This window comes from Ictalurus punctatus, chromosome 21 (assembly GCF_001660625.3).
Source record: "Ictalurus punctatus breed USDA103 chromosome 21, Coco_2.0, whole genome shotgun sequence".
In the NCBI taxonomy this organism is placed as follows: domain Eukaryota; kingdom Metazoa; phylum Chordata; class Actinopteri; order Siluriformes; family Ictaluridae; genus Ictalurus; species Ictalurus punctatus.
The window spans coordinates 2886007-2912993 of record NC_030436.2 but is presented as its reverse complement, the minus strand read 5'-3'; the positions used below and the strand labels follow the sequence as shown (position 1 = coordinate 2912993).

Below are 26987 nucleotides of genomic sequence, written 5' to 3'. Positions count from 1 at the left end.
TGAATGTCCTTCATCAAAGTAGCGCTTAATAAATTCCATTTTCTCATTTCAACATAAACTTTTATTTTCTAACATTTTATAGTTTCGCTATGGACAAAAATGGTTTAAAAAGAAGACCATTAATGTGCAAGAAACAAAAGTTGTTTATAATTTCTTACTTCCTGTATATCTTGATCGACAGATGTGTCGTCCAGTCAGCGGTAAGTAATCCATTCGCAAAATATACCTACCTTTTCCGTTTCGTCTGATTTGATCATGTGTTTATAATTTGTTATTTTGTTTTCATATTTGTGTTTTGTTTTGCACTTTCACAACCTCAACTTCAACAAGGACAACTTTCACAACCTCTCTTTTTACTCCTACTGGTGGAAAAGGGAACTGCATGTCCAACATTAACTTTCTTTTTGAAATAGCTTTGTTCATCAGGGAGATAGAGACCAGTGTCATTCAGTAGAGGAGTATGTGGATATCTTTCACAACCTCCTTTTTTACCCCTACTGGTGGAAAACGGTATTGTATGTCCAACATTAACTTTCTTTATGCAATAGCTTTGTTCTTCTGGGAGACAGAGACATGAAACCAGTGTCATTCAGTAGAGGTAGACAGCGGACATATTTCACAACTGCTCTTTTCACCCCTACTGGCTGAAAATGGAACTGCATGTTCAAAATTAACTTTCTTTTCACAATAGCTTTGTCCTTCTGAAAGACAGACATGAAAATGTGATTCATTTTGGAGATGCAGTCCCCTTTTCAGCCAGTAGGAGTGAAAACATGTAATTCCCCAGCACATCTAGTACTTACACAAATGTTGATCACATTTGGAATAAAAAATAAACTACAGGCTAATGCAGCTGAGGCCAAATTATGAGAAACAGAAATGATTAATTGCTTAGCTGGATCTTCAGGCTATTGTAATGATCAGCTATGAGGATGTCATGTGGGGTCAGGGGGCGTCGTCGATACCCTGCTCTCTCTCTCTCTGTGACCCTGACATTGTGTGTTGACATGCGTCTCATGTAAGGTACCATTTTTGGGACGTTTCACTCGGGTAATCCTCTCTAATGACTGACTTGTAACCATGCGTAAGCCTATGGTATCCTTCGTATAATAAACAGAGAACAGCACTTTCACTCTGTGTCCGGCTGAGTTATATTAACTTTCCTGAGCAACCCATGAGGATCTAGCCGGATCCTTACACTATGCAGTCTGTTAGTCCGCCTCACCTCCCGATCCGAGTCATTCTTTCTTTTGTCACGTCTGTCTGAAGATTAGTTTACGCCTCGAGTCTTCGGGATCGAGTCGTTCGTTCACCCCGTGACCGCCCCATAGGCTGAATGCAGTGGGGCTGTGACGTGATGAAAACGAACGACTCGGACCCGAAGACTCGAGACGTAAACGAATCGTTTCAGTTTCCTGTACAGAACCTATGGGGACGTTACAGAACACGCGTGGTCAAAAATGCAATGAATGAATCACTGAGACAACTCGTTGTTCCCGAGTCATATTAAAGATCCGTTCAAAATGAACGACACATCACTACAAGCTACAGCGAGGAGAGAAGGTGGAAGGGATGTAAATGATCAATTGAATCGAGACGCGCCCCTCACTATGTTTGCTCCAGTCCCTCCTATAACCGGAGTCGAGTCTATAGCCACCCCCTTCTGTCAAACACCCACTAAAACTGCTGGGGAACACTTTTCGCTGTTCATTTCTAGGGTCTATTTGATTAAAACGTGGTGTAAAGTAGTTCGTTTTGTTTCCATCATGCACTCGGACACAGTGGAGAAATCCGCCTCACCGAGGAAACGAATCGTCTCGCGCGCGATGAGCGAAGAAGAGTCTCTTCGACACATAATAGAGGTTAGCTGTTTAAAGAAATACTCATTGTTTTCCGTTTGTTTAAGATAGACTAATCTAGCCGTAAACCGATTTTAGACCGTTTCTCAATAAGGCTGGGGTAAATGATCGCGAGTTTGGTTGGTTATGAAATCTTTTTGTGTGTGTGCGCGCGTGACGATGTTATTGTTCCTTCTCACCAATCAGAATCCGTCTCCTGTTAAAAACGAAGCAATAAAATAACGCTTAATTAAAAATAAATTTTAAAAAATACCCGTTGTTTAAAGATGCCTAGTTTCTGTTATTTACCAACTAACGGATGCTGAAGCCAGGGGTTAGAGTACTACTGCGTTCCTAATGTGTTCCTAAAGTGTTAAACACAAGGACTAGAGTTGAACGCGCCCAGGTTTAGTGCTGGGATATTAGTAGGACTGTACTGTATTTACACAGAAAATTCGAGCATGTGTGAGATTTCATTCCTAAGAAAAATGCGTCATTTTTCTTTCCTACAAGACTCCCTGAGTCAATAGAAGAACACCAGAACGATTAGCTGGCCAGTATTTTCCAGGGAGATGAAAAGTTACTCAGGCGTTGAGGCGTTTCCAGGTGACGCTCGATTGCGTCATGACGTCAGCAGCTCATTAGCACAACAAGATCTTCAGCTCTCACAGGCTTTCATCAAACAGCCAATGCATAAACAAGGGTTTAACTCATTTACATTTTTACACACAGGCCACACCAAAGAGCAAGTACTATAAGTCTGATTTTTCCTTTAGCCAGTCATATCTACATAGATTCAACTCAATGCAACTTTCTGTCACTAAACCATTAGAGTAGGGTTTGCACATTTTCCTCACACCTCCAGGGTTGGGGGTTCGATTCCTGGCACGACCCCGTGTGTGTGCGGAGTTTGCATGTTCTCCCCGTGCTGCGGGGGTTTCTGACCTCAATCCAAAGACATGCATGGTAGGCTGATTAGCAGGTCCGTAGTGTATGAATGGGTGTGTGAATGTGTATGTGTATGTGAGTGTGCCCTGTGATGGATTGGCACCCCGTCCAGGGTGTACCCCGCCTTGTGTCCCATGCTCCCTGGGATAGGCTCCAGTTTCCCCCACGACCCTGTTGGATAGAAGATGGTGGTATCGAAAATGGATGGATGGAAACCACTGGAGTACAAGATAATGCAACAAACCTAAACACAGCAGAACAGTGTGGACACTTCACCATAACACACACGTGTGCGTCTTCCCCAAACTCTCGCCACAAAGTTTGAAGCATGCATTTGTATAGGATGCTGTAGCATTACGATTTCCTTTTACTCGAACTTAGCCCAGAACTGTTCCAGCATGACAGTGTGCACAACGTGAGGTCCATGAAGACATGATCTGCTAAAGTTGGACTGGGAGAACTGAAGTGTCCTGCACAGAGCCCTGACCTCAACCCCACTGAATACTTTTGGGATGAACTGAAACACTGACTGCTCCCCAGTCCTCGACCGACATCAGCACCTGGCCTCACTAATGCTCTTGTGGCTGAATAAGCACAAATCCCCACAGTCATGCTCCAAAATCTAGTGGAAAGCCTTCTCAGAAGAGTGGAGGTTATTATATTAGAAAAAAAAGGGGGGTGGGGCTAAATCTGGAACGTGTTAAACAACTTAAAGCGTGACGTCTTTGGTGGCAGACCACTGAAAATATACAGAAACAGAACAGATAGTCTTAAAGTAAATAACGCTTCATATTTGGTTGCATATCCTTTGCATGCATTAAACGCATCAAGCCGACGACCCACTGACATCACCACACTGTCACATTCTTCTTTTGTGACGCTTTTCCGGGCTTGTACTGCACCTTCTTTCAGTTCTTGTTGTTTTTTTGTGGGGCGGGGGCGGGGGGGTCTCCCTTCAAGGAGGTGACATGCTGCTCGATTGGGTTAAGGTGTGGTGATTGGCTCGTTCTTTATCATGAGGCTTTGGATGCAAGTGATCTGAGTCTCCTGACAGTCTATTGCAGTATACCGTGTTACTGTTGTGACTCTCATGTGCATTTCTGTGTTGTTTGTGTGTCAGGCTGAAGAGTCACCCAAGCGCTTAACTCGCAGAGACAGCAGATATGGATCGCTCAGGAGGGGAGACACAAGAGGAAGTCAGGTAACGGATATCGGTGTCGAATTGTAGCTGAAATGACCACGTTTTATGCCTTCATGTCCGCTGTCCATCAGAGATCGGGTGTAATTCCTGCGACATGTTTAGTGTGAGTCATGATTGGGTGTTGACTATGTGACTGCTGTTGTGCAACAGCGGGCTTGGACGTGTTTCTGCAGTATCTGTCATGAGAGCAAACCGAATGGATACTAGGTCACGCTGTTTTAGATGGAAGAGTGGTTTACAGAGCATAGTTTAATGCTGTATGATATAAAAATAATTCAGTTCAACTCTGTGTGTGTGGCAGCCTGGGAAAACCTTTCACGTATTCAAATTTGGACCTTTTTTTAAATCCGTGCTGAAACGGTTGTCGATTAATTCAGCGGATTCCTTCCTGTCGATGGACATTGTCTGAAAGCAGCTTTACGGAAACATATAAACACAGGATACAGATTTTCAGCGTGTGAATTTATCCCTATTGAGCAAGCCGGTGGCGAGGAAAAAGTCCCCAAGACGATATGAGGAAGAACCCTTGAGAGGAACCGGACTCAGAAGGGAACCCGTCCTCATCTGGGTAACAACGGATAGTGTGAAAGTAAAAGAAAGGTCATTATGGTTTTTATATGAAGTCTGTTTGTTGAACTAATCCACTGTTCACTAACGGAGACCCGAGCGTAAAACTGCACGTTGTAATTACAGTCCCGAGGCCATCGCTGCAACCGTAGTCCCAGCAACCACAGCGAGAACGTCCATGTGGAATTGAGGGCCAAAACTATTTCATGGTACTTCAAGCGGTACCGTCCTCAGCAATCTCCAGTCTGTAGCCTCCAGTTATGACAACTAACTATCCAGAAGTTAACTATGCTCACTGTGTGACTAAAGCACACTTAACTTAACTTAGCACGTTCAAGATAGCGATACCAAGCTAGCTCCTTACCAAACATGATCTTTGCATGAGGCTCAGGCGAGCCTATAAAGTAGACGTTATCTCAAAGTACGCAATAGGTAGAAGAACCTAGTTTTGGCCCATTTTTGGCTGTTTGCCGACGTATCAAAAAGGTTTTCCCAGTCCGTGATTCCATCCGACCCGGTAACACCAGATATGCCCACGTCCGTCATCCACCATCAACGTACAAACATTGGATTTGAGTTTGAATCTCTTTCAAAGCAGCTTAGGCACAGCACTCAAAATGGCCTCTGTGTATTTCTATGTGCAAAACTGACTATCTGCACCTGTTACCCAGCATTAACATTCCCCGAATATATGAAGAAACACGGCCCTAAACCATCCTCCTGATTCTAATTACTACAGCTTGCCTTGTCCAAAACACTTGCTGAATGTAGTTACCGTTAACCCACTCTCTGTATTACATCATGGTGAATAGCTGTAATGCTACGTTATCGTTAACTCTCAAAAAGGTCATGGGAATGTCTATCATTACCGCGAGCGGTATGCTAAAGTAATGTTATCATCTCAGGTGAGTGTCTAGGTTAGCATCGCTCATCCCTACTGTGATTGGTGACAGCATCCAGCTAGCTAACCCTAACTCGGAGCCTCAGAGACGATGCAGACCCAGAGAATTATAGAATAACCTCAGTCCATATTTCACAGCCAATATAAACATCATGACACTGGTAGTGTAACGCCATCACTGAGGAAGCAGTAATGATATTCACTTTGAGGAGAGTTCAGAGTTGGATGATGACGTCAGCAGCGCAGTCCACAACATGATAATGGACAATAATTTAAAAACATTGTGTTGGTCACTCATGTGAAATAGTTTCCTTTTCAAACATATTTATTGGATAATTTAACATAATAAATCGTTTAGAAACAATAATTTAATGTGTCGAAATCGTAATAACACCAGAAGTGTGTCGGATATGAACACATCCTTCCCGAGAGCGTGTGCTGCGCATGCGTAAAAACGTAAGCAGCTTTGGGCGTGCTTCATTTCCGTCCGGCGTTTATTTCAAAACGCAACGGGAAGGTTTTACAAAGCGACGTTAATCTGTAACAAAGCCGTCGGACTGGAGCGCAGGCACAACAACCGCAGTACAACATCGCCCAGCAGCTTGTTCGTTTCGAGTCGAACGGGTCACGTCACTCAGATACCTCATCGTTTTTGAATATCGCCGTTTTCTCACGCAAAAACAGCGTTTTCAGATCTGTCCTCTTGGGAGAGCGTTTATCGAAAAAGCTCCGTTTTCGCCGGAGAGAAATCCAAAGCCAAAACATAGAAAACAAACCGGGCGGCTGTGGATCAGGTGGTCGAGCGGGTCGTCTACTAATCGTAGGGTTGGCGGTTCGATTCCCGGCCCACGTGACTCCACATGCCGAAGCGTCCTTGGGCGAGACACTGAACTCCAAGTTGCTCCCGATGGCAAGCTAGCGCTCTGCTACCATTGGTGTGTGTGTGTGAGAATGAGAACCAGTATAAAGCGCTTTGTAGAACCGCTAATATAAGTGCAGACCATTCACCAGAAAAAGATACGTTTTCAAATTGATCCGGATTGACGTGGACGTAGCTTAAACCCCAGTTCACCACAGTGAATCTTGACAGCGAAGTCTCCATCGGTTGGTCTCTTAAATCGCAAACGTCTTTGAAATGATTCTTTTTCCAACATTTCCGTTAGGAATGACCTCAAAAAACTACCACGAGCGTTCACTTTTCAAAATCCCCCGAGTAGGCGTAATCACTTCAGAATAGCTGCACAGGGCACAGTGACATAAGAGGCGGAGGCTGACTGTAATGGAGGTAATTACATAATTAGGCAAAATAAGTCATAAATAAAGAACAACCCAATATAGTGAAAGCAGGTGTCGTCTGATTTCTTACAGTTGTATATTGTGTTTTCATTATATATAATAATTTGTCTTGTTCAGCCTGTTGTATTCATACCTGTTAATTAATTCTTACATTTCCTTTTTTTTTTTTTTTTTTTTTGCATCAGAGTGAAGATGAGCCCGCAGAGACCACGTCCATGGTATTTATATTGCACTTCTACTTAACCTGAATAATTCATGAAGTGTTTCCTAACATAGCCTGCGTGCTTCAGGGTAAACAGCCTTTAAATGCTAGGATGATGGAAAAGTATCCATGTGTGACTTGTACGTTATAGTACCTTTTAAAATACAGACCGTAGCAAGTATTCAGCACTGGAGAAACATGGCAGGAAAAGCAAATGCCTATCAAATGGAAAGATAAACAGAAACTGTTCAAGGTGCAACAGAACGTACCAGTGTAAAGTGGCAAGCATTTCAGAGTGTGACTGAGAGAGCTGAAACGTTTGCACTTTGAACTAACACTTGGTTTGCACCTCTTGTGTTTCTCGTAGTCATGAAAATGAAAAGGACGTGTGTTTTGTGAGATCTGCGCTCAGTCTGCTGCGCGAGTACAGCATGCGAGTAGTCCGGAAGACACCAAGGGTGGAAGCTTAAAGCGCACCTATTATGGTTTTTCAGATGTTACCTTTCATGTAATGTGTTATAGAACTGTATGTGAATGTAAAAACACGACACGACAAACGCGAGTTACTGACTCCTGAAAGAAGGAATCAATTCTGAACAGCTGAATCGAGTCGTTAGTGATTCCAGACTTACTTCCTGTACAAACATACGTCGGTTTATAACAAAAAAACGCCGCGTCTGGTCTTCATCGGCTGCGCGCGAAGAGACGGAGCTGGAACTCGTTACGGTAGTGGGCGTTTCCTTTCCGACACACGCTGACAGCGATAGACCAATCACAACAGACCGGGACATCTGACCAATCAGAGCAGAGTATGCTCTCTGAAAGGAGGAGTTTGGAACGAATCCTTTAGAACGGATCATTTAACGAGTCGTTTGTGACACTGGGTCGATTCAGGTGCAGGTGGTCATGTGACTGTGATGCAGTGGCTGCTGGGAACTGTATTTCAGAGTTCCTTCTCTGATTACATGACACCTGGAAACTACAGTGTAATTCACTCCAAAAGCAGAGGTGCCAAAATGTACAGATTACCCTTACAGGAGACACCCGAAAACTACGATTTTATGATTTTTCAGCTAACGCAGCGGTCAGACCTAACATAAATAAAACTCGGCTGGTGGAAGAGCCAGTTCACTGAAGGGGAAAGGACACGGGAAATGCATTTAGTTAACTTGATGCTTTTTTTGTGTTTATTAAAATAAATAAAATAATAATAATAATAATAATAATAATAATAATAATAATAATAATAATATGCATGCATTTCAACAGTAGTAAAAGTGCAGTAAAAGGGTGGTATAGTGATGCGAGTCTTGCAGTCCAGTATATGGTGTGTACTACGCTAGTAGTCTGTCGCTCCACCATCAAACATATAGAAAGTGGAATATGTTGCATTTAAACATGCACATCAAGTAAAGAGTTGCTTTGTGAAAGTCAATAGGGTGTCTTTTCTTTCTCTGGTTGGTAGACAAAAGCAAAGAGGCTGGTAACAGCTCTGTCAAAAGCCAACTATTATCAAACTGTTAATTACACCTACCAAACTCTTACTTATTGACCCGTCAACCCCTGCCATGTACAGCTGAGCAACATTACCTGAAGGACAGATACGGCCAGGTAACTTAGCACGCTTAACGCTAGCATTACCTCACCGGTAGTAAGTGACATTGAGTAGCCAGAGAAGTTTGATGTCTAGCTTATTACAGTTAGCTAGGTTTATTAGTGATTAAGCTAACATTATGGTATCTATTCTATCGTGTCCTTCAAACCAGGAGCTTTTAGTAGAAACCTAGTGGTTCTTGTTAAATCATCAGCAGTCTGAGGTCCATTCTAATGGTCATTTGTTTAATAATGCATTAAATATGCTAAAATAATAATCGTGACTTTTAAATCTGATTTAACAATCAGAAACTTTACATACAGTATGTTGTATGTGTTTGCACATGATTATCACATGCTATATCAAGTTAGGAAATCCTAGCACGCGATCATATCGGACTTCGAAACAGGACAACAAATCGCCGCCAATTTTATTTTCTCCAGGTGGAGCTACAGCAGAACTACGAGATGTGTTTAGCAGAGCTCCAGAGCGTCGAGCTGCAGCAGGGGGTGTTGCTTTTCCAGGTAGATTGTCTCCAGGATGCCCTGGAAGGAGCTGAGGAGGCGCTCTCCGAGACCAAGAGGGAGGCTCATCAAATCAGCATGGTACGTACGCCAACATGTTTTTCTAAGTGAACGTGTAGAAGGATGGGTCTATTTCACACTTTCACACCACAACACTTCTGGTCACAAATGGATGTATTTGGGTGTGCAAAAAAAAAACATTATTATGATGATGTTCTTGGTAATCAAACCTTGAAGATTTAGGTTGGGAGAGGGGCAGGGGTGAGAACATGAAGGCTTTGTAGTAGGGATACCGGACTTGACACGGTCCTGGAATGACATGTTGATGCATGTTTACAATTTTGCAACTGGTTCTTTTCACTACTCGCATCAACACAAACAGAAACTCAAACTAAAGTCAAGTCAATGCAGACCGCAGGACACGTTTGTATCGTTGCTTGTAGCACTCGCTTTCTCACATTCTCCCTGCCAAGTTGGGTACTTCCTCATAGACAACATCCTAGACAAGTTTTTCTTTCAAAAAAAAAAAAAACAGCAGTAAGGCAGTTAGAACATGCACTCGCCAGCCACTTTATTAGGAACACCCGTACACATTCATGCAGTTCTCTAAAACAGCCAATCGTGCTGAAGCAGCACAATGCAAAAATAAATACATTTTAAAAATGTCATCCAGATACAGGTCAAGAGCTCCAGGTAATGTTCACATCAAACAGAATGAAGAAAAAGTAGGATTGGATCGTGGATGTTGGTGCCTGATGGGCTGGTTTGAGTATTTCAGAAACTGCTGCTCTCCTGGGATTTTCACACACAACAGTCTCTTGAGTTTACACAGAGTGGTGCGACAGTTCTGTGGATGGAAACGCCTTGTTGATAAGAGAGGTCAGAGGAAAATGGTCAGATTGGTTTGAGCTGGCAGGAAGGATATAGTAACTCGTAAATCACTCTTTACAATTGTGGTGAGCAGAAACACAGTTCAGTATGCACAAAACATCAAGCCTTGCGGTGGATAGGCCACAACAACCTCTCCTGACAGCCAAGAACATTAGGAAAAAAATATCGCCCGGTCTTGAACTGTCCAGTTCGGTGAGTGTGTGCCCCACAGATTCTTGTTGTTGGCTGACAGGAGTGGAACCTGCTGTGGTAGCACATCCACCTTCTGCTGTTGTAGCCCATGCACCTCAAGGTTTGTTGTGTTGTGCATTCGGAGATGCTTTTCTGCTCACCACGGTAGTAAAGAGTGCTTATTTGAGTTACGTTAGACTTCCTGTCAGCTCAAACCAGTCAGGTCATTCTCCTCTGATCTCTCTCCAACAGGGTGCTTCAGCCTGCAGACCCTCCACACACCGGTTGTAGTTTTTTGTTCTTCGCACCATTCTGGGTAAACATTTTGACCAGGGCTGCGATCTAACCATCCAGTGTGTCTTTGACTGTATGTTTGTCAGGTTTGAGTGATTTCCTCCCACATCCCATTCACTACTGATCTTGGATTCAGCGAACTCAAAATACTGTTAATACAAGAGTTGGGTTTCCCTCCATTTACATTCCTTTCTCCCAGCCAGGTCGGGTTCTTACATGGTATTACGTATCCTCCGACGCCTACCGACCAGCAGGCCTATGAGGCCTAAGCACTGCTTATTTAGTTGAGTGGTTTTCCTGTGCTATACCACACGCTTAATTTCTGAGCCTGCTATCTTATCTGCTAATATGCAACATTGGGGCTGGAGTCGGTTTTCTCTCCTTATAACTCCATGCTCTTTCATGAAGCACTAAGTGGTTAACCGAGTCATACAGCAAGATTTGTTCTTGCGCACCTGGCGTCTGAATCCCCTGGAAGCCGAAGTCAGCACCGGCTACATGCACACTGCCTCTGCATTATCCATGTTAAGGATCCACTACCGGACTTGGACGTCACCTGTCCCGAGTGTGCGGCTATGCCGATGCCGACGTATCAAGCTTAGCTGTCAGATTTAGATTCTGATTCAGAGTCATGGACGCTTAAGTATCGCACTACTTGAAAATGCGCACTTCGCACAACAAGTTGCCCAGAAAACAATGCGTCTCTTTCTAAGTAAATGAATGCCTTGGTAGCACACATGGCTCAGTTGAAATTGATGATTCAGGAGCCAAAACCGCAACTCAAAGACAAATATCCTCCAGCGGAACACACCTTACAGTCCACTGATTAGTCACCCTTCCACTTCATCATCAGCAGAGTGTGAGGAAGCTATGTTTACAGCCACATCCTAGAGCGAGAACCGATCATAATAAGTGGTCATACGGTCTTGTGAACTGCAATGTAGACCCGCCCTGACTGTAAAGGGTCCGGGTTGACCTTTGCGACAGGCTCTAAACTAGCAAAGATGGCCACTCTTATACTGCTGGTAGTCTGAGTGGAGCTGGATAGTGCTACACAACTCAGAACAGCGAATGCACTTTTTCACACAGTGCCCATTGTGATCTAGTGCAAGGGACGTCACACTAGAGAACAGGACAGCTTGAACACGTTATAGCAAACGTGACGCATCACAATCCGTCAGATCCGATAGTCATATCTGAAGCATCATATCTAGGTGCATGTTGCCCAACGAATGCAAAGGCGCTAATGCAGGGATGGTCAACTAGCGGCAACGTCTTTAAATACGGCCCGCTGGACCATATACTCCGATGATCGATTTTAATACATTTTAAAAGTGGGTCATGGAAAGATCGTTTTCAGATTAGGATGTTAATATTAACCCCAACCAGGAGAGGTCGCTAGTTCTAAAAGACCTGCCGATCCCCGTCGTGATTGCAGCGTAGTAGGATTTTGATTCATCCTGCTTTAAGTGAGAGTGCGTGTGCACGCTGATGTGAACGTTCACTAAAATGAGCAAAGAAAAAGAAAAACATTGACAATGAAAATCATGTTTTCCAATCAATATGGGAAACATGATCCTTTTACAGAGCTCAAGGGGGGGCACCTATGTGTTTGGTTCGTTTGGGAACGAACTCCATGATGAAAGATTTGAATTTAAATCCCATTACACCAGTGCTCACAAAGAGAAGTATGAAAGAGACATGCCTGAGTTGCTCTCATCTCCGATTTAAAAGGTAAAAATACATCATCAGCCTTTCCTCCTTTACCACCGATACTTCCTGTGCTCTGCTCCCATGAGTCCTGCTCATGGCCTTGACATAGCAGGCAATATGTTTTTACTACTGCTTTATAAAAACATCTGTGCAGATCTGCTGTTCCAAAAGAATGATTCATGGAACTGATTTGCGAACAGAGCACTTTCACCTAGTTATCCAACACTCCTGAATGCCAGAGACCCTGCTATATGGACATTAGGTGGAAGCAGGTCCACGAATGTTGTGCTCTTCAACGACTGGATGCAGTGCATTACCCGAATCCTAAAACTTTTCTTCAGGGTCTTCTAGACAGGAAGTTCCTATCTACAATAAAAGGTGTACATGGCAGGAAGTGCAGCTCGTCACAGCACCATGGATGGCATCTCTCTGGAGGCTTATAAACTTATTACAACCTTTCTAAACTGTTAATTATTCCTAAAAAAAAAAAAAAATCGTTCACAGCTCCTCAAGAGTTCTTCCTTGTGCTGCAGTCTTTACCAAAAGAATCTTTACCACACCATCCCCCAACACACACACCTAGCCCTAGAGTTCAGAGAGTCTGAGAACTACATGCACCAGTGATAAGCTTTGCATGCTTTGCTTGCCTGGTGTCTCTGGGATGACCTTGTGGTTGAGTCTATGATTTCTACCCAAGGTAATGTAACCAAAGAGTGTAAATCCATTGCATTGTTCGATGTGACACTCTTTGGTTTGAGTGGAAATGAGGAAGCTGGAGGCAAGTTTGGAACATCTTGTGTCACTCCCTGCTTTTATTTCCTCCCCCGCCGCTCACTCCAGCACAGAACACTTATTAGTACAATTACCCACAGGTGCATGCTCCTCCAAACCACACGTTTGAACTCTGCCCTCCATTCACAAACGCAGTGCTTGACCACACCCCAGCCGCCATACCCCCACCAGCATTCAATACGAAAAAGAGCTCCTTGTCTAAACAGAGGCTGGCTTACTAGATGACGTACATCACATTGGACTATGCAGGGCTAGACTCCTGGACTTTGAATTATCTAGGAAGTGGGAATTTGGAGCTTGGAATTACTTCATTTTATACCTTTTGTGCATTCAAGCTACAAAGTGGGGAAAAACCACGAACGCCTCAATGTTTATCCTCTTCAAAAATGTATAATGTTATAGATTTAACAAAGTAATATGTTATCTAAAAAGGTAAGAAGGGCTACGGTTTTGAGGCGAGTTGAATTGAGATCATTCCGAGTTCAGGAATAGGAAATCCGAGTTGAGGGAGCGTACGAATGGGGAAAACAAGGTCTTGTGATAATCTGGACCAATTAGGAGGTAATGTCCCAAATTCAAGAAAGTATTGAATCTGTTTTGACCTCTGTTTTGACTGTTGTAGATGATCTTTCAATGTATACAACTGTTCCAGTTGTAAATATGAGCAAATATAGTAGAGTCAAAAGAGCTGGATTATGAACTGTATTTAGCAAACAAATGAAGTTTGGATCAATGGATAAGTCCCTATCTCTATACCGTCTCTCTCTGTCGCCGTTTGCCTGCAGGAGCTGGAGCAAGAGAGGGAGAAGAGAAGGAAGTTGGAGGACACTGTTGCATTGCTGATGCAGAAGTTGGAGCAGTTAAAGGAGGTGAGAGAATGCTATGCTCGTCAATGAGACACAGCAGTATGCAAGCCAGCCTGCTCGCATGACATTTTAGGGCTCTGTGAAGGAGTTATTTTAATGACAGAAAAGGAGTACGGTCGGTTTTTTTTCAAAGTGTCGTTTCATGTTCCATGGTATGTTACAAACGTTATATATAGACAACGCACATTGAAGTTTCTGGAGTATTACCAGAAAAATGAAAACGATTACAAAAATTCATATAGAATATTAAGAAAACAAATCATTAGCGAACCCTAAAGTTTACTGGTCCATCAGTTGTTCTAGACTTACATTCCTTAGTTACTACATAGCTTTAGTTTCATTAGAATGACATGTTTATTACAATTTAGTAGTTACAGACTAATAAGCTTGAAGATGAATGACTGAAATAATAAGCTGCGAGTTTACAGTGGTGCTCGAAAGTCTGAATTTTCGACATAAATTTCACCTAAAACATCAGATTTTCACGCGAGACCTACAAGTAGACATGGAGAACCCAATTAAACAAACGAGACAAATATTATACTTGGTCATTTATTTATCGAGGAAAATGATCCAGTATTACATTTCTGTGAGAAGCAAAAGTATAAGAACCTCCAGGATTAGCAGTTAATTTGAAGGTGAGATTAGAGTCAGGTGATTTCAATCAATGGGATGACGAGCAGGTGTGCTGTTTTATTTAAAGTACAGCGATGCATCAGAGTCTGATCTTCACAACACGTGTATCATGGCACAAACAAAGGAGATTTCTGAGGATCACAGAAAAAGAGGTCGTGATGATCATCAGGGTGGAAAAGGTCACAAAACCCTTTCTAAAGAGTTTGGACTCCACCAATCTACAGTCAGACAGAATGTGTTCAAATGGAGGAAATTCACGACCGTTATTACCCTCCCAGGAGCGGTCTACCAACAAACATCACTCCAAGAGCAGGAGGTGTAAGAGTCTACGAGGTCACTAACGAACTCAGGGTAACTTCTAAGCAACTAAAGGCCTCTTTCACATTGGTTACTGTTCATGAGTCCACCCCCAGGAGAACACTGAACAACAGCGGTGTGCATGGCAGGGTTGCGAGGAGAAAGCCCCTGCTCTCCAAAAATTACATTGCTGCCATCTGCATTTGCTGAAGATCACCTGGACAAGCCAGAAGGCTAGTGGAAAAATCTTTTGTGGATGTTTGAGATAAAATAGAACTTTTTGGTTTAAATGAGAAGCGTTATGTTTGGAGAAAGGTAAACACTGCATTCCAGTATAAGAACCTTGTCCCATCTGTGAAAACATGGTGGCTTGTGCAGGACTGGTTAACAGTTACTGTTATCGCTGCACAAGGGAATCACACCAGATACCGAAAGCAAAGGTTCACATACTTTTCCCACTCACAGATGTAAGATGTAATATTGGATCATTTTCCCCTCAATAAATATCCAAGTATAATATTTTTTGTTGGATTCATCTAATCAGGTTCCCTTTATATAATTTTAGGACTTGTGTGAAAATCGCATGATGTTTTAGGTCATATTTATGTAGAAAATTCTAAAGGGTTAACGAACCTTCAAGTGCCACGGTAAGTTCATCTCACATTCTGTTGGACCACCAACATCCAACCAGTCAGAACAAGGTGTCGAGGTGTCTCATATTGCCCATCGATGCAGAAAGCTCCTCCTCTTACGGTAGCATTCGGAGATTCTAGTAGACACAAGGTTTTTTTTTTTAGGATGTAACATCATGGCAAATGGCTGTCTTTGTTTGGATTTTGAGTTTCTGTAATGTCGATGCAGAATTCAGCCAGTATTCAGAAGCCCTAGCTGGAAGACGAAGCGTCAATGAAACAGCAGTCAGACTGCACCGCCCACTCAGGGAGCTATAATCAAATGTTGATGTACAATGTTACACAAGTTCCTGTTATGTGATAAATATAGATCTGGTAAATCTCACTACTGTGTTATGCCTCAGAGAGCATGCTTTGAGTTTTTCCTGTTACGATTTCAACTGACTTTCACATCCCTAACAACAATTAGCACTTTTAATGTAGCATTTTAACACCGTTAAAACAGTGCCTCGTATCAGTCAGAATGAAAAACGCAAAAGGAAAATAAATGTAAAGAACAAGTTACATGAGCATTTGGAGTCTTTTCACCTGCCCATCTGGTAGGTTGTGGAGAGACCTGGGGATCAGAGAGGGATTGTACAACATCCTTTAGAGAACAATTCTACCACTACAAGTATGTAAGTCTGGCCTCCTGACCAAATCCACCAAGAGGTGAGTCCACGGCCTTTGAGGTACCAGTAGTGGTTCCAGTTCTCCTTTTGACGGTTGTCTAGGGCTCTTAGATTGCACACACACACTGAAGAAGAAGGTATACATTTCTGGACAACTAAATGGAGACACCACCAATCGTGGGTGTCTATAAGCTCATGCTTTCAAAAGGAGGAATGTGTAATCTTTCAAATGGACGCTAACCTAGTGCGGGAAACCTGATGTGAGAAGAGATTGCTGACTGAGATTTAACTTTATCTGCGAATCACTCACTGCTGCTGGCAATGGCCCACATGGAGAGCCTGAAGTTTGCTGTGAGATTGCTGTGGATGGAACCACATGGACACTAGGGCTGCACAGTTGTGGTCATAATGATCATCACGATTATCTCGATCAATACTGAGATCTCGATTATCGATCGATTTTTAGGGACGACATTTTTACTGCACTTTCACATTTAAATCAACAGACCGCCGCTTTCACCTCCACATCGTGCTACATTCCTGCTAATGTACAAATCCTTACATCAAATTAGACTGGTCCTTAAAGTGCATCATCTCGTAGAAGCAAAATATAAATAAAATTCTATCCAACATATAGGATAAGTAAAAAAATAAAAATGCCCTCAACTGAATTAAAATGTGTCAATTATTACAATATGCAACCAAATGAAAACAGTTCAGGCGAATGGAGAGAAGGCAGTAACAGTGTTTACAGGAGGACAGACGCAGACTGATCACCCAATAGAGCGCTGACGCAGGGACGACGTCATCGTCGCACCGGTTCCCTCGATGGGAAACCCAATAGGATTTTCACATAGGCTTTTGGATTATTGCAAAAAAAAAAAAAAAAAAAAAACGTTCTGTGATCAACAAAAGTTTGAAGCCTAAATACAATCGCCAGAAATAAAACAACTAACCGTGCGCTATAAACGAACTACACCACGGTCACTTCAACATCATCATCACCGAGCTTCCCACAACTTTTCCAAACTTTATTTAAAATATAAAAACATTTTCCAGAATACGAATCTTCATCCACGTTTTTTTTTTTTTTTTTTGGGGGGGGGGGGTTGTGCACAGCAAACCTGAACCAGTTTATCTGCAAAGACTTTTTCCCGGCGTGATGACGTTTAGACAACGTCTGTAATCCCGTTTAGCAGCTTGTTAGCGTCATGGTTTCCCCTCGCGCACGCGCTGGAGTACGAAGCAGAGCTGGCAGTGCGATAACTCGTTTCCGTGTTTCGGCGTTATAAAGTGACGTCATCCCCGCGCCGCTCTATGGCGATTGGCTGTAAGTTTAGGAGGCGCTCGATTTGATCTGCAGCGGAGTTTTCCATGAGGAGGACGGACTTTAACGTCAATATCGCAGTCGATCGTGATCATGTGATCGTGGGCGGTCAGAATCATCATGGAGATCGATATTCGATTAATTGTGCAGCCCTAATGGACGTCCTAAAGATTGCTGTAGGTGGTCTGTCTCTAGCCTAAAGATTGCACTTACTGAAACAGGATACGCTCCAGTCTCATTCAGTGAATAACTTAATTTGGATAATACAGACTTAACGCTTCAAAATCAAAATAAGTCTGATAGTCATACCGACAATCCTTTCAATACACTCAGTACTGTTTGACTCAAGCTCGGTACAATGAAGCCACACCCACAGGACAAAGCTGAGGTGTATGTGTTTTTAATCTTTTTTGTTGAATGTTTAATGAACAAACATTTTTAATATTTTACACTACAAGGAGCAAGTTTGCTCGTCACTCTTAGCCTTCAGTAGTTTATCTAAATTATTGAAATCCCGTAGAATATTAAAGGCCGCAGTCCGGCTAGAACGTTAGTATAAGCTTCATTGTGTAACTACTGTGTGCTGGATTTTCTTTTCGATCATCACTTTTCTTTTCTGTCACCAGGAGAAAATTTCAGTTTCAGCTGAAAGTATAACACAAGACCAGAAAGAAGCCGATAATCCTGCCGTCGAAGTGGATGGACCCGTATCTGAAGAGGCACCGAAACCAGTAGACACGGCTTCACAACCGACAGGCCCTACAAACGCTTTCGCCAATCTTGCTTCTACAGCATATCTGCTTTTCAAGAACAGAAAAATAGCCACGGGTCTAATCAAACCCGATGCCGCCGAAGGAACTCCGGTGGACGGAGAAGAGGTCAAAGAAGCACGTGTGGTTGGTTCTGAGCAGGCTACGCCGGAGGCAAGCAGCCAAAACGCTCAGGATGGCGAAGATTATGACGAGAGCAGTGGCTATGAAGATGCACCATCAGATTTCTCACCTGGATCTTCAACTCCTGATGCGCCATTAGATGCAGTTTTGCAAGAAGATGGGGAGCGTGAACTGAAGACTAGCAATGAGGCCAGAAATGTAAGAGATCCAGACGCCTGCGTTCTGTCTTAAAGAGCAGAAACGCGGAGTCCGTCCAAGACTGATTTTAGTATGAATTCCTGCCAAGTTTTCCATGATTTCTGAAATCTTTTAGTGAAACTGTATTCGTTAATATTCCTATTCACTCTGTATGTGCCTATCGTTTTTACTGGCACATGTTGCTGTATAAGGCTGGCTGTTTCTATTTTTAAATATTTTTTTTTAAATCACAACCCGACATATCACTGGGAAGTATATATCAGAGCTTTTTGGGCTGGATACCAGAAATAAAAAGATGACTAGAACCTCATTCTCAAGAATTTGGATGAGGAGTGACCCCGGACCCCCTCAAACCTAACCTTCATGATCAATGAATTATCATTGATCACTGTCAAGTAGATGTGCAAATATGAAATATCCAGATCACAATAATTACTTCTGCCGTGGTCATGGTTTTCAATATCACCACCATCTTGTATGCGAGCAGCATTCCCGTCCGCTTTTTTATTGTTCGTGGAACGTTTCATTTGGTGAACACAATCATCATGTAGAAGAATCTGATGCTGCGTTCAGATTTGTCCATTATTTAAGAATCTTAAAAGACAGCCGTCTTGACACTGCCTTCTTAATTGGACATACTTTATCTCAGGAGTGTAAAGGTACGCTCAGACGTATAGCGATTTTATGGCTGCGGGTTGCCAGTCCCTGTACTATAAAGTCACCTGTAGGTGTTCATACTACTGGTTGCCATAGTAACATTTATCAGTAGGTGGCACAACTAGCATTCCACTTTTGACAACAAGTCAATTTTGTATATAAAATTCACGAGTGCGTATATACGTTGTATCCCACGAGATGACGGAGAAGCAGCGTGTGCTCTTTGACATTTATCCGCAGTCTGGGTCCGCGAAACAATTCGGACCCGTAGACAGCATGGCGGAACACGTGCGCTCCACTGTCCTCGTTCCTCCTGCACCGAGTTGCTCCAAATTTGCATAAAACGTTGCAACTTTTTCGCATCGCTGGACACGCCCACATCTAGGTCACCAATGGTCGCCTTCGCTCAGGTCAGCGGAATTCGCAATCTTTCACTGGAAGTGAACGGTCTCCGGCGTCACTTTCTCACTGCGAGTCGCTGTATTTATGAACGTTCCTTCGATGCGGCATCAGAAATGTGAGCGACCTCCAGATACAGCCCATCAGACTGAACCCCGTGCTGAGCAGGTCAGGTGGAAAGCTGACGTTGAAACATGGCAGAATAAATAAAAAAATAAATAAATAAAATAAAAAGGAAAGGATGAAAATAACTCGGAGATGATCGTCTATCTCGAGTATCTCTAACTAGCCAGCTGACACCAAGAAACGAAAAATCATGCGTGCCATGCCAAAACAGTTCATCACACTACTCGGATTAAAAAGTAGCGGCACTGAACACAATCGAATAGCGGTGTTGCACCTCATTCATCTTCAGTAAGCAGTTCATCCTGATCAGGCTCGTGCTGGATCCGGAACCTGTTCCAGGAACACCGGGCGCGGTGAGGTGAGGAGAGAATACACCCTAGATGTAAATGTGTATCAAACTGTCAAAAGTTTTTGCATTCCTGAGATTATTCTGTACATGGAAAAAAAAATATATATATATATATATATATATATATTCAGCGTCCCATATAACGAGTAACGAGTCGTACATCTGTTTTGAAAGACTAACGAGCATCTGTCAGGGGTTTTCACGATCGCCAACTGGAGTTGGTGGCTGTAGTGGACACTACTGAAAACTTCTACCTGCAGATTCCTCCTGAAAGGAGAGCAGGGGTAGTGACTACGGTAGATTTTGAATCCACGATAATAATATTGCGTTGAAGATCACAATATCACACAGCTTTCCTGCCTTGATACTTGATGCAATTCCCGAAAAGCGTTTTGTATTTTCCTCAGAGTGGATACAGACACGGATTTCCAGAAAACTGTTCTCAATGTAGCCACGCAAGATCGATTCCCTCATACGTCATTAGCTTACATCAGTTTATCTCCTCAGTGGCAGCGCGCGCACGCGCGTGTGTGTGTGGAATCGGAATCAAACATTATCTAAAACCATCATTATTTTACAGATCACATCGTCTATTCGTTTCATATTTTGTAAAACCGTTATCTTTGCAAGTCTGACACGAGAAGGGACACCGATTTCGGTGAGCCTCACGACACGTAGCCTGTCATTTCCCGCTTAAACGTCGGCGCTCGTAAATGAAGAAACATGCACGCACAGTTAAAGCTGCACTAAAAGTCATATAGTTCGTATATTCGAGTTCTTTCCTGTGTCAGAGTCGGTGAGAAGTCGTTAATGTAGATCTACAGTGAAGAGCTGTTTGGAGCTGCTGTTTGTAAATACAAAAAGGCCTGGATCGCTATATAATAGTCTTCTAAAAGCAGTGCAAAAACTGGTGTGTGGAATTTTTACGGCCATGCCGAGGTCCTGATATTTCATATGAATCGTTCGATTTCCATTTATTCCTTTTGGAAGATTTATTTATTTATTTTGGTTCTATTGGCGCATTTTATAAAACTGCTTATGGGATGAACTTTGATAAGTCTTTCAGAACAGTAGGAGGAGCTTACGAACTTTGACGTGGAGTGCGTTTAAAGACGGGGTGTATGCTGTAAGATTTCCGACCAGGATGTTTCTCGGAGCGAAACTTTAATGCTCTGAAGGCACTAGAATCCTGTTCAGACGGAAGTGTACTCGAACCTTCGGTGCTTGGATTTGAACTCACAGCCTCATGGACTTTCAGCACAACCACCGAGCTCCCACAGCATGGTCGGAGCCATATACAGAATTCACCCGAGCTCATAAGCATATTCGTCATTAGCCTTCCAATAATCATCGTTCACTGTTGTTAAACGAGTGATTATTGCTATATATTTTAATAATAATTTGTATTCTGTATCCTGTCTTTACTTGCATGTATCGTTCTCTGCTGGTCGTCATTACTCAAGAAGACAGACGTGTTGATTATTATTCAATCACAATAACTTGCTGATCCTTTTATCATGATTTATGATAAAACCACTATTTGAAATAAAAATTTTAAAAAATACTACAAACAGCATGCAATCTTTCCTTATTGGTCAGCATTTTTAAGCGTAAACAAACCCGTTTACTTGCAATCGCTCATCAAGTTCAGTTTCAATACAAACAGGATAGTTATGAGCAATCTAATGCTTGCTGGAAAGCTACGTTCATTGCTCGTCAGATCTGGGATTTGTTACACGCTGGACATATTCATTCATTCACTCACGTTCATACACACTCACGCAGACACCGTTAAAAATAAAGGGTCCGGTTAGAACCGGAAAGGGTTTTTCAGACTGATGCCACAGGAGAACCCTTTTAAGTCACACAAAAAATAACTTAAGTTCCTAGAGAACCATTTATTCACCACCTATTTTGGGTAAACCCAGAAATGGTCCTTGATGGCAGTGCCACAAGAAACTATGTCAGCATTCGATCTTTTAATTAAAAAAATGAGTCCGTGCTTTAAGAAACCAAAGACATGCCAGGAGAACCTCAAAGAACCCTCAAAGAACCTTATAGGGTTCACTATATCCTGTTAAGGGATGATACATTGAAGAACCCATACACTGCTCTGAAGAGCCTATAATGAGCCATGAAGAATAATGAATAAACGAGTTTAATCTCCAAAGAAGCATATAGCTTAACTCGGGTACCCTGTACAATGAAAAATGGTTCTTGACGAGAAGGTGGTTCTTTGCTGAACCTATGGTGCTGTTGAGACCCATTAAAGAAGCTTTATTTTTTAAGATTCACAGTTCTGAGCACTCTCTGGGTCGCAGTGGATCCTATTCCTATTCGCGATGCGTGTGAAGCTACAGTTACGACATCATTTTTTAAAGTTGTAAAAATGATATCTGACAAACTCACATGATCGGCATAACGACGGCTCGCTGGCTTCTCAGATTAGTTCTCAGAGAACTAGATCTATTGCCTGTCGGGGCCTGTTTTGGTAACCTACAGCCAAAAATATTCAGAACTGTTAAACAAAACAGCCGAATAACCAAACGCCAGCACGCTCCTGATCATGATTGGACAAATTACTGGGGATTACACGTCAGGCCTTTTTTGGGCTGGAGAATTATTTAATGAACAGTTTGTTTTTATAGTGTGATGTCATCCAGGACAAACTTCTGCTGGAGAATTTAAGAAACGTTCCCTTTAAAAATTAAGCGTTGTTTAGAATGTGTGTGTGTGTGTGTGTGTGTGTGTGTGTGTGTGTATGTGTGTATATGTAGGTGCGCGCTCTGGGTGTCAACATGTGATCTATTTCCTGTGTATCTGGCAGAGTCCTTGAGCTGACTTCACACCGCTTAGCAATGTGTGTGTGTGTGCTTTCACAGCTGAATCACTCAGATGAGTGAGTAATGTGTTTGTTGAGCTCAAACAGTCGTCCCCCCCCCCCCCCCCCCCCCCCCTCCTCAAGGTATGGGCAAACTATAGCAGTCAGTTAGTTTTAAATAGCAACTAATCCATATACTCAATGGGAGTGAAAGATTGTTTATATATATATATATATATATATATATATATATATATATATATATATATATATATTATATATATAAATATATATCACTAGCCTCTAGTCTGTTTAGCAGACACAGCCAGACTTTTTAAATCATGAGAATTTGATATAATAGGAACGGCTGTAATACTGTGTTCGAATCAATAAAGGAATGCTGTGAATAAAATCAGAATCGGTTGCTATTGATCCAACATGATGTGCAGTGGACACCCTCAAAACGTCTTATACGATAGTAGGATATAAATGTATTTCAAGTCAATTCCGGTTTTCAGTAGGGTCCAGGAATGAACAGTTGAACAGTTTCTGTGGTGATTGGGAAGCATTCCAAATCACAGCTTGGAACTTTTGCCTGTACGCTTCAGGGAGCGATTCATATGCAGACTTAACGGTGTCATAATCTAACGAACTCTCAACTGGCAACACCGATGAGCTTTTCCGGCAATATCGCTCTGCACCAAAAGAGCCCACGAATCCCTTGGCCAGTTCAATTTTGTGGCGATACGCTCAAACGCAATAAAGTATGCGTCCACTTCACCGTCACTAAGGGAGGGACCGATTTTACATACCTACCCACATCAGAATTTGTCTCTAGTGGTGCAAAAACACCGGAGGACGAGACCTAGACAATGGAACTGGCCTACTGTGGAGTGTATGTAGCTTTCGAAGCTTAACATCTCGAGCCTCACTTTCCAGAGCTCTCAACTTCAACAGCCGAGTTTCATGCTCCTAGAGTTCGAGATCTAATTCGTTTAAATGAAGCGCAATCGAAAGGATCAGAACTCGAATCGCCTCCTTTCAGCATACCTGCTCGGACAAGCTCTCGGTACAACTCATCTTTGATGCGTTGTTTCTTTGCCTGCTTGTTGACAGGAAACTGCAACTCACAATCAGATCTTTTTTTTTCTACATCTGTCAATCTCTTCCACTGTCAGAGACAGTAAACTCTGTCCAAGTCAAATTCCATACTCAATTATAAAGTGTACACTTCCTCACCCACACAAGTTCAAAGCTGCCAAGAAGCTTATGATAACTATGACAAGTCAGGCTGTCAAAAAATAAATAAATAATCCACAAAATGATTGAACTAAATCCCGGACGAGCCCCCAGTTGGTTACGCCCCCCCCCCGTAAATCTAGGGGGATAGCCAGACACAACAAGGTTTAAGAGCATTGGACTGAGCCCTGACGCAGCACCACAAGCAAACGAATTACCGTGACAATTTTTATTTACGTCATGGAACAAAGACAAATCATTGCAATTAAAAAATTAAAGGCACGTAATGGATTCAGAAGAGAGCAAAGCCAAAATAACAAGAACAGTCTTACTGGGGAATTTAACCCGATAATTAAACTACCAAAGAAAAGTAAAACAATTGTACCCCAACTCCCTTCCTAACCCCAAAACAGGAGAAAACAGTTTGTTTTTTTTAATGGCACCCGCCTCCCTATAACTTCCAAATAAACAACAACTATTAGGTAACTAAACTTGGTATTAACAGCCACAGCAATAAAACAAAACAAAACAAAAAATAGAAAGGACTAATAAAAATAAATTATAGCATTAACCTACCCTGTCCAGGGTGTACCCCGCCTTGTGCCCATGCTCCCTGGGATAGACTCCAGGTTCCCCGTGACCCTGAAAAGGATCAGCGGTATAGAAGATGGATGGATGGATGGATGGATGGATATAGCATTAACCTCCACACTTAAACTACAGGAATAAAATGTTAGAGACACTCACAACAATCAATAAAAAATTAATATAATAGCGCTCTGGGGATACACGCTCTTGGTGGAACATTTCTCCAACTTTGGCCGTTTCTTCTCTGATTTTATGCTGGCTCACTCTTGACTGGTAAGCAGGTACAGCTGGGGAAATCAGCTACACGCCAGACCGATTGAGTAGGAGGAGCCAAAGGAGAAACAGAGAGGGAAACACAGAAATAAAACCCACACAAAAACACCATTAAAGAAAACACGACTCTTCTGATGGACCCTAACGATAAAGAATACATCTCTGGATGTAACAGTGTACTTATGCTTATGTATGTTTTTAATATCGTTCAAGAACGTTGAATATTCTTTGATTTTTTCCAGCGGTAATAGATGACAAAAGAATATTATAATATATATTTTTGCGAGACGATACTACAATGGGGGCGCACGGTGGCTTAGTGGTTAGCACGTTCGCCCCACACCTACAGGGTCCGGGGTTCAACTCCTCCAGTCCAAACACATGCATGGTAGTCTGATTGGCGTGTCCAAAGTGTCCGTAGTGTATGAATGGGTGTGTGAGTGTGTATGTGATTGTGCCCTGCGATGGATTGGCACCCTGTCCAGGGTGTACCCCGCCTTGTGCCCCATGGGATAGGCTCCAGGTTCCCCGTGATGCTGAAAAGGATAAGCGGTATAGAAGATGGATGGATGGAATACTACAATTTTTTTTAAAAAAGCAGTTTTAGTGATAATTAATTTTCTATTAAAACAAACATAATTACTTTCTCCTATTGTTCCAGTGCAAAATTTGAATTATTGTGTGTAATGTTTATTATATACAATAATATATGGTCTTTTTTTTTTTATAAACGGTGTCAATAATTCTGAAGGGTACTGTATATATAGTACTGTTATGTATATTGCAGCAGACACTAACAGCCTTTTTAATGAAGTCAATGAACTGTGACTCCCTCAGCTGGGCAAGCTTTGCAAAGTTCAATTCTGATATGATTATGGGATGGCCTGCGCACATTATGTGGACCCAGAGGGACCCGTCAGTGCAGAACAGCAGAGCGGGAAATAGTTTTTATTCAAAATTTGGACAGGTCCATTGACAACGTGGTCCTTTACGACACCGTCTCCACCTTTGGAAAGATCCTGTCAAGCAAGGTATGGGATCTGAGCTGTTTGGATCGGAATAGCATCTGTGTAGCATGAGTAGCATGTTTTAATGCTAAAATCCTGAACATAAATTGTGTGTGTGTGTGTGTGTTAATAGATGTATCTGTCCTGAAGGTGATGTGTGATGAGAGCAGGCTACGGTTCTATTTCGAATATGAGGGTATTTCAGTCAACATCAGGTTGTAATTTTGGTGACTGTAAAATGCACATCTTAATAAAAGAACATTCCATCCATCCATCCATTTTCTATAGCGCTTATCTCTCAGGGTCACGGGGGAACCTGGAGTCTATCCCAGGGAGCATGGGGCACAAGGCGGGGTACACCCTGGACAGGGCGCTAATCCTTCTTAAGGCACAATCACACACACATTCACACACTACAGACATTTTAGACACGCCAATAAGCCTACTATGCATGTAGGACTGGGGGAGGAAACCGGAGTACCCGGAGGAAACCCGCGCAGCACGGGGAGAACACGCAAACTCCGCACACGCAGTGTGAGGCCAACGTGCTAACCACTAAACCACCGTGCACCCAACGACATTCCAATATCATTTCTGACAGAAAGACATTTGATACAATATGACTCGCCAGCAACTTGATTTATGATGTAATAATGTAGAATGCAGTGTTAAAGACCTTAAAGCAATATATATTGATTAAAGACTCCAACCGCAGTGCTTTGAAACAGTACAAATATAAATATAAAGTTCCATCCGAAAGTATTGGAACAACAAGGCGTTTGTTTTTGGCATACACTGATGACATTTGAGCTTGAGATCAAAAGACGAATACGAGACAAGAGCTTTCAGCTTTCATGTCCTGATATTTACATCTAGATGTGTTAAACAACTTAGAACAGGCACATCACCCGGTTTTTAGGTGAGCAAAGGTATAGGGACAGACGGCCTAAAAGTAAATGAAAGTAAATAACACATAATATTTGGTTGCATATCCATTGTTTGTACCAAACCAGCACCCCACTGACATCACCAAACTCTTTCATTCATCTTTTGTGATACTTTTCCAGGCTTGTATC

The 26987-nt window shown here is 42.4% G+C and overlaps 1 protein-coding gene across 2 annotated transcripts; it reads left to right on the top strand.

Moving 5' to 3' along the window:
- The first annotated feature begins 1619 nt into the window (after positions 1-1619).
- On the top strand, positions 1620-21556 carry si:ch1073-456m8.1 (leucine-rich repeat flightless-interacting protein 2). Of its 2 annotated transcripts, XM_017450159.3 has the most exons (6): positions 1624-1862; positions 3907-3987; positions 6937-6969; positions 8991-9152; positions 13718-13801; positions 17988-21556. In XM_017450159.3, the coding sequence occupies exons 1-6, from the start codon at positions 1767-1769 to the stop codon at positions 18483-18485; spliced, it is 954 nt and encodes a 317-aa protein (XP_017305648.2). In that variant the 5' UTR covers positions 1624-1766; the 3' UTR covers positions 18486-21556. The 2 variants fall into 2 exon arrangements, with proteins under 2 accessions (XP_053530177.1, XP_017305648.2); XM_053674202.1 differs by lacking the exon at positions 3907-3987 and having other exon boundaries at positions 1620-1862.
- The last annotated feature ends 5431 nt before the right edge of the window (positions 21557-26987 follow it).

Coding starts and splice junctions, on each gene's coding strand:
- si:ch1073-456m8.1 (XM_017450159.3), top strand. CDS start 1,767: ATGCACTCGGACACAGTGGAGAAATCCGCCTCACCGAGGAAACGAATC. Junction 3,988..6,936: donor GAGACACAAGAGGAAGTCAG/GTAACGGATATC, acceptor TTTTTGCATCAG/AGTGAAGATGAGCCCGCAGA. Junction 9,153..13,717: donor AGGCTCATCAAATCAGCATG/GTACGTACGCCA, acceptor GTTTGCCTGCAG/GAGCTGGAGCAAGAGAGGGA.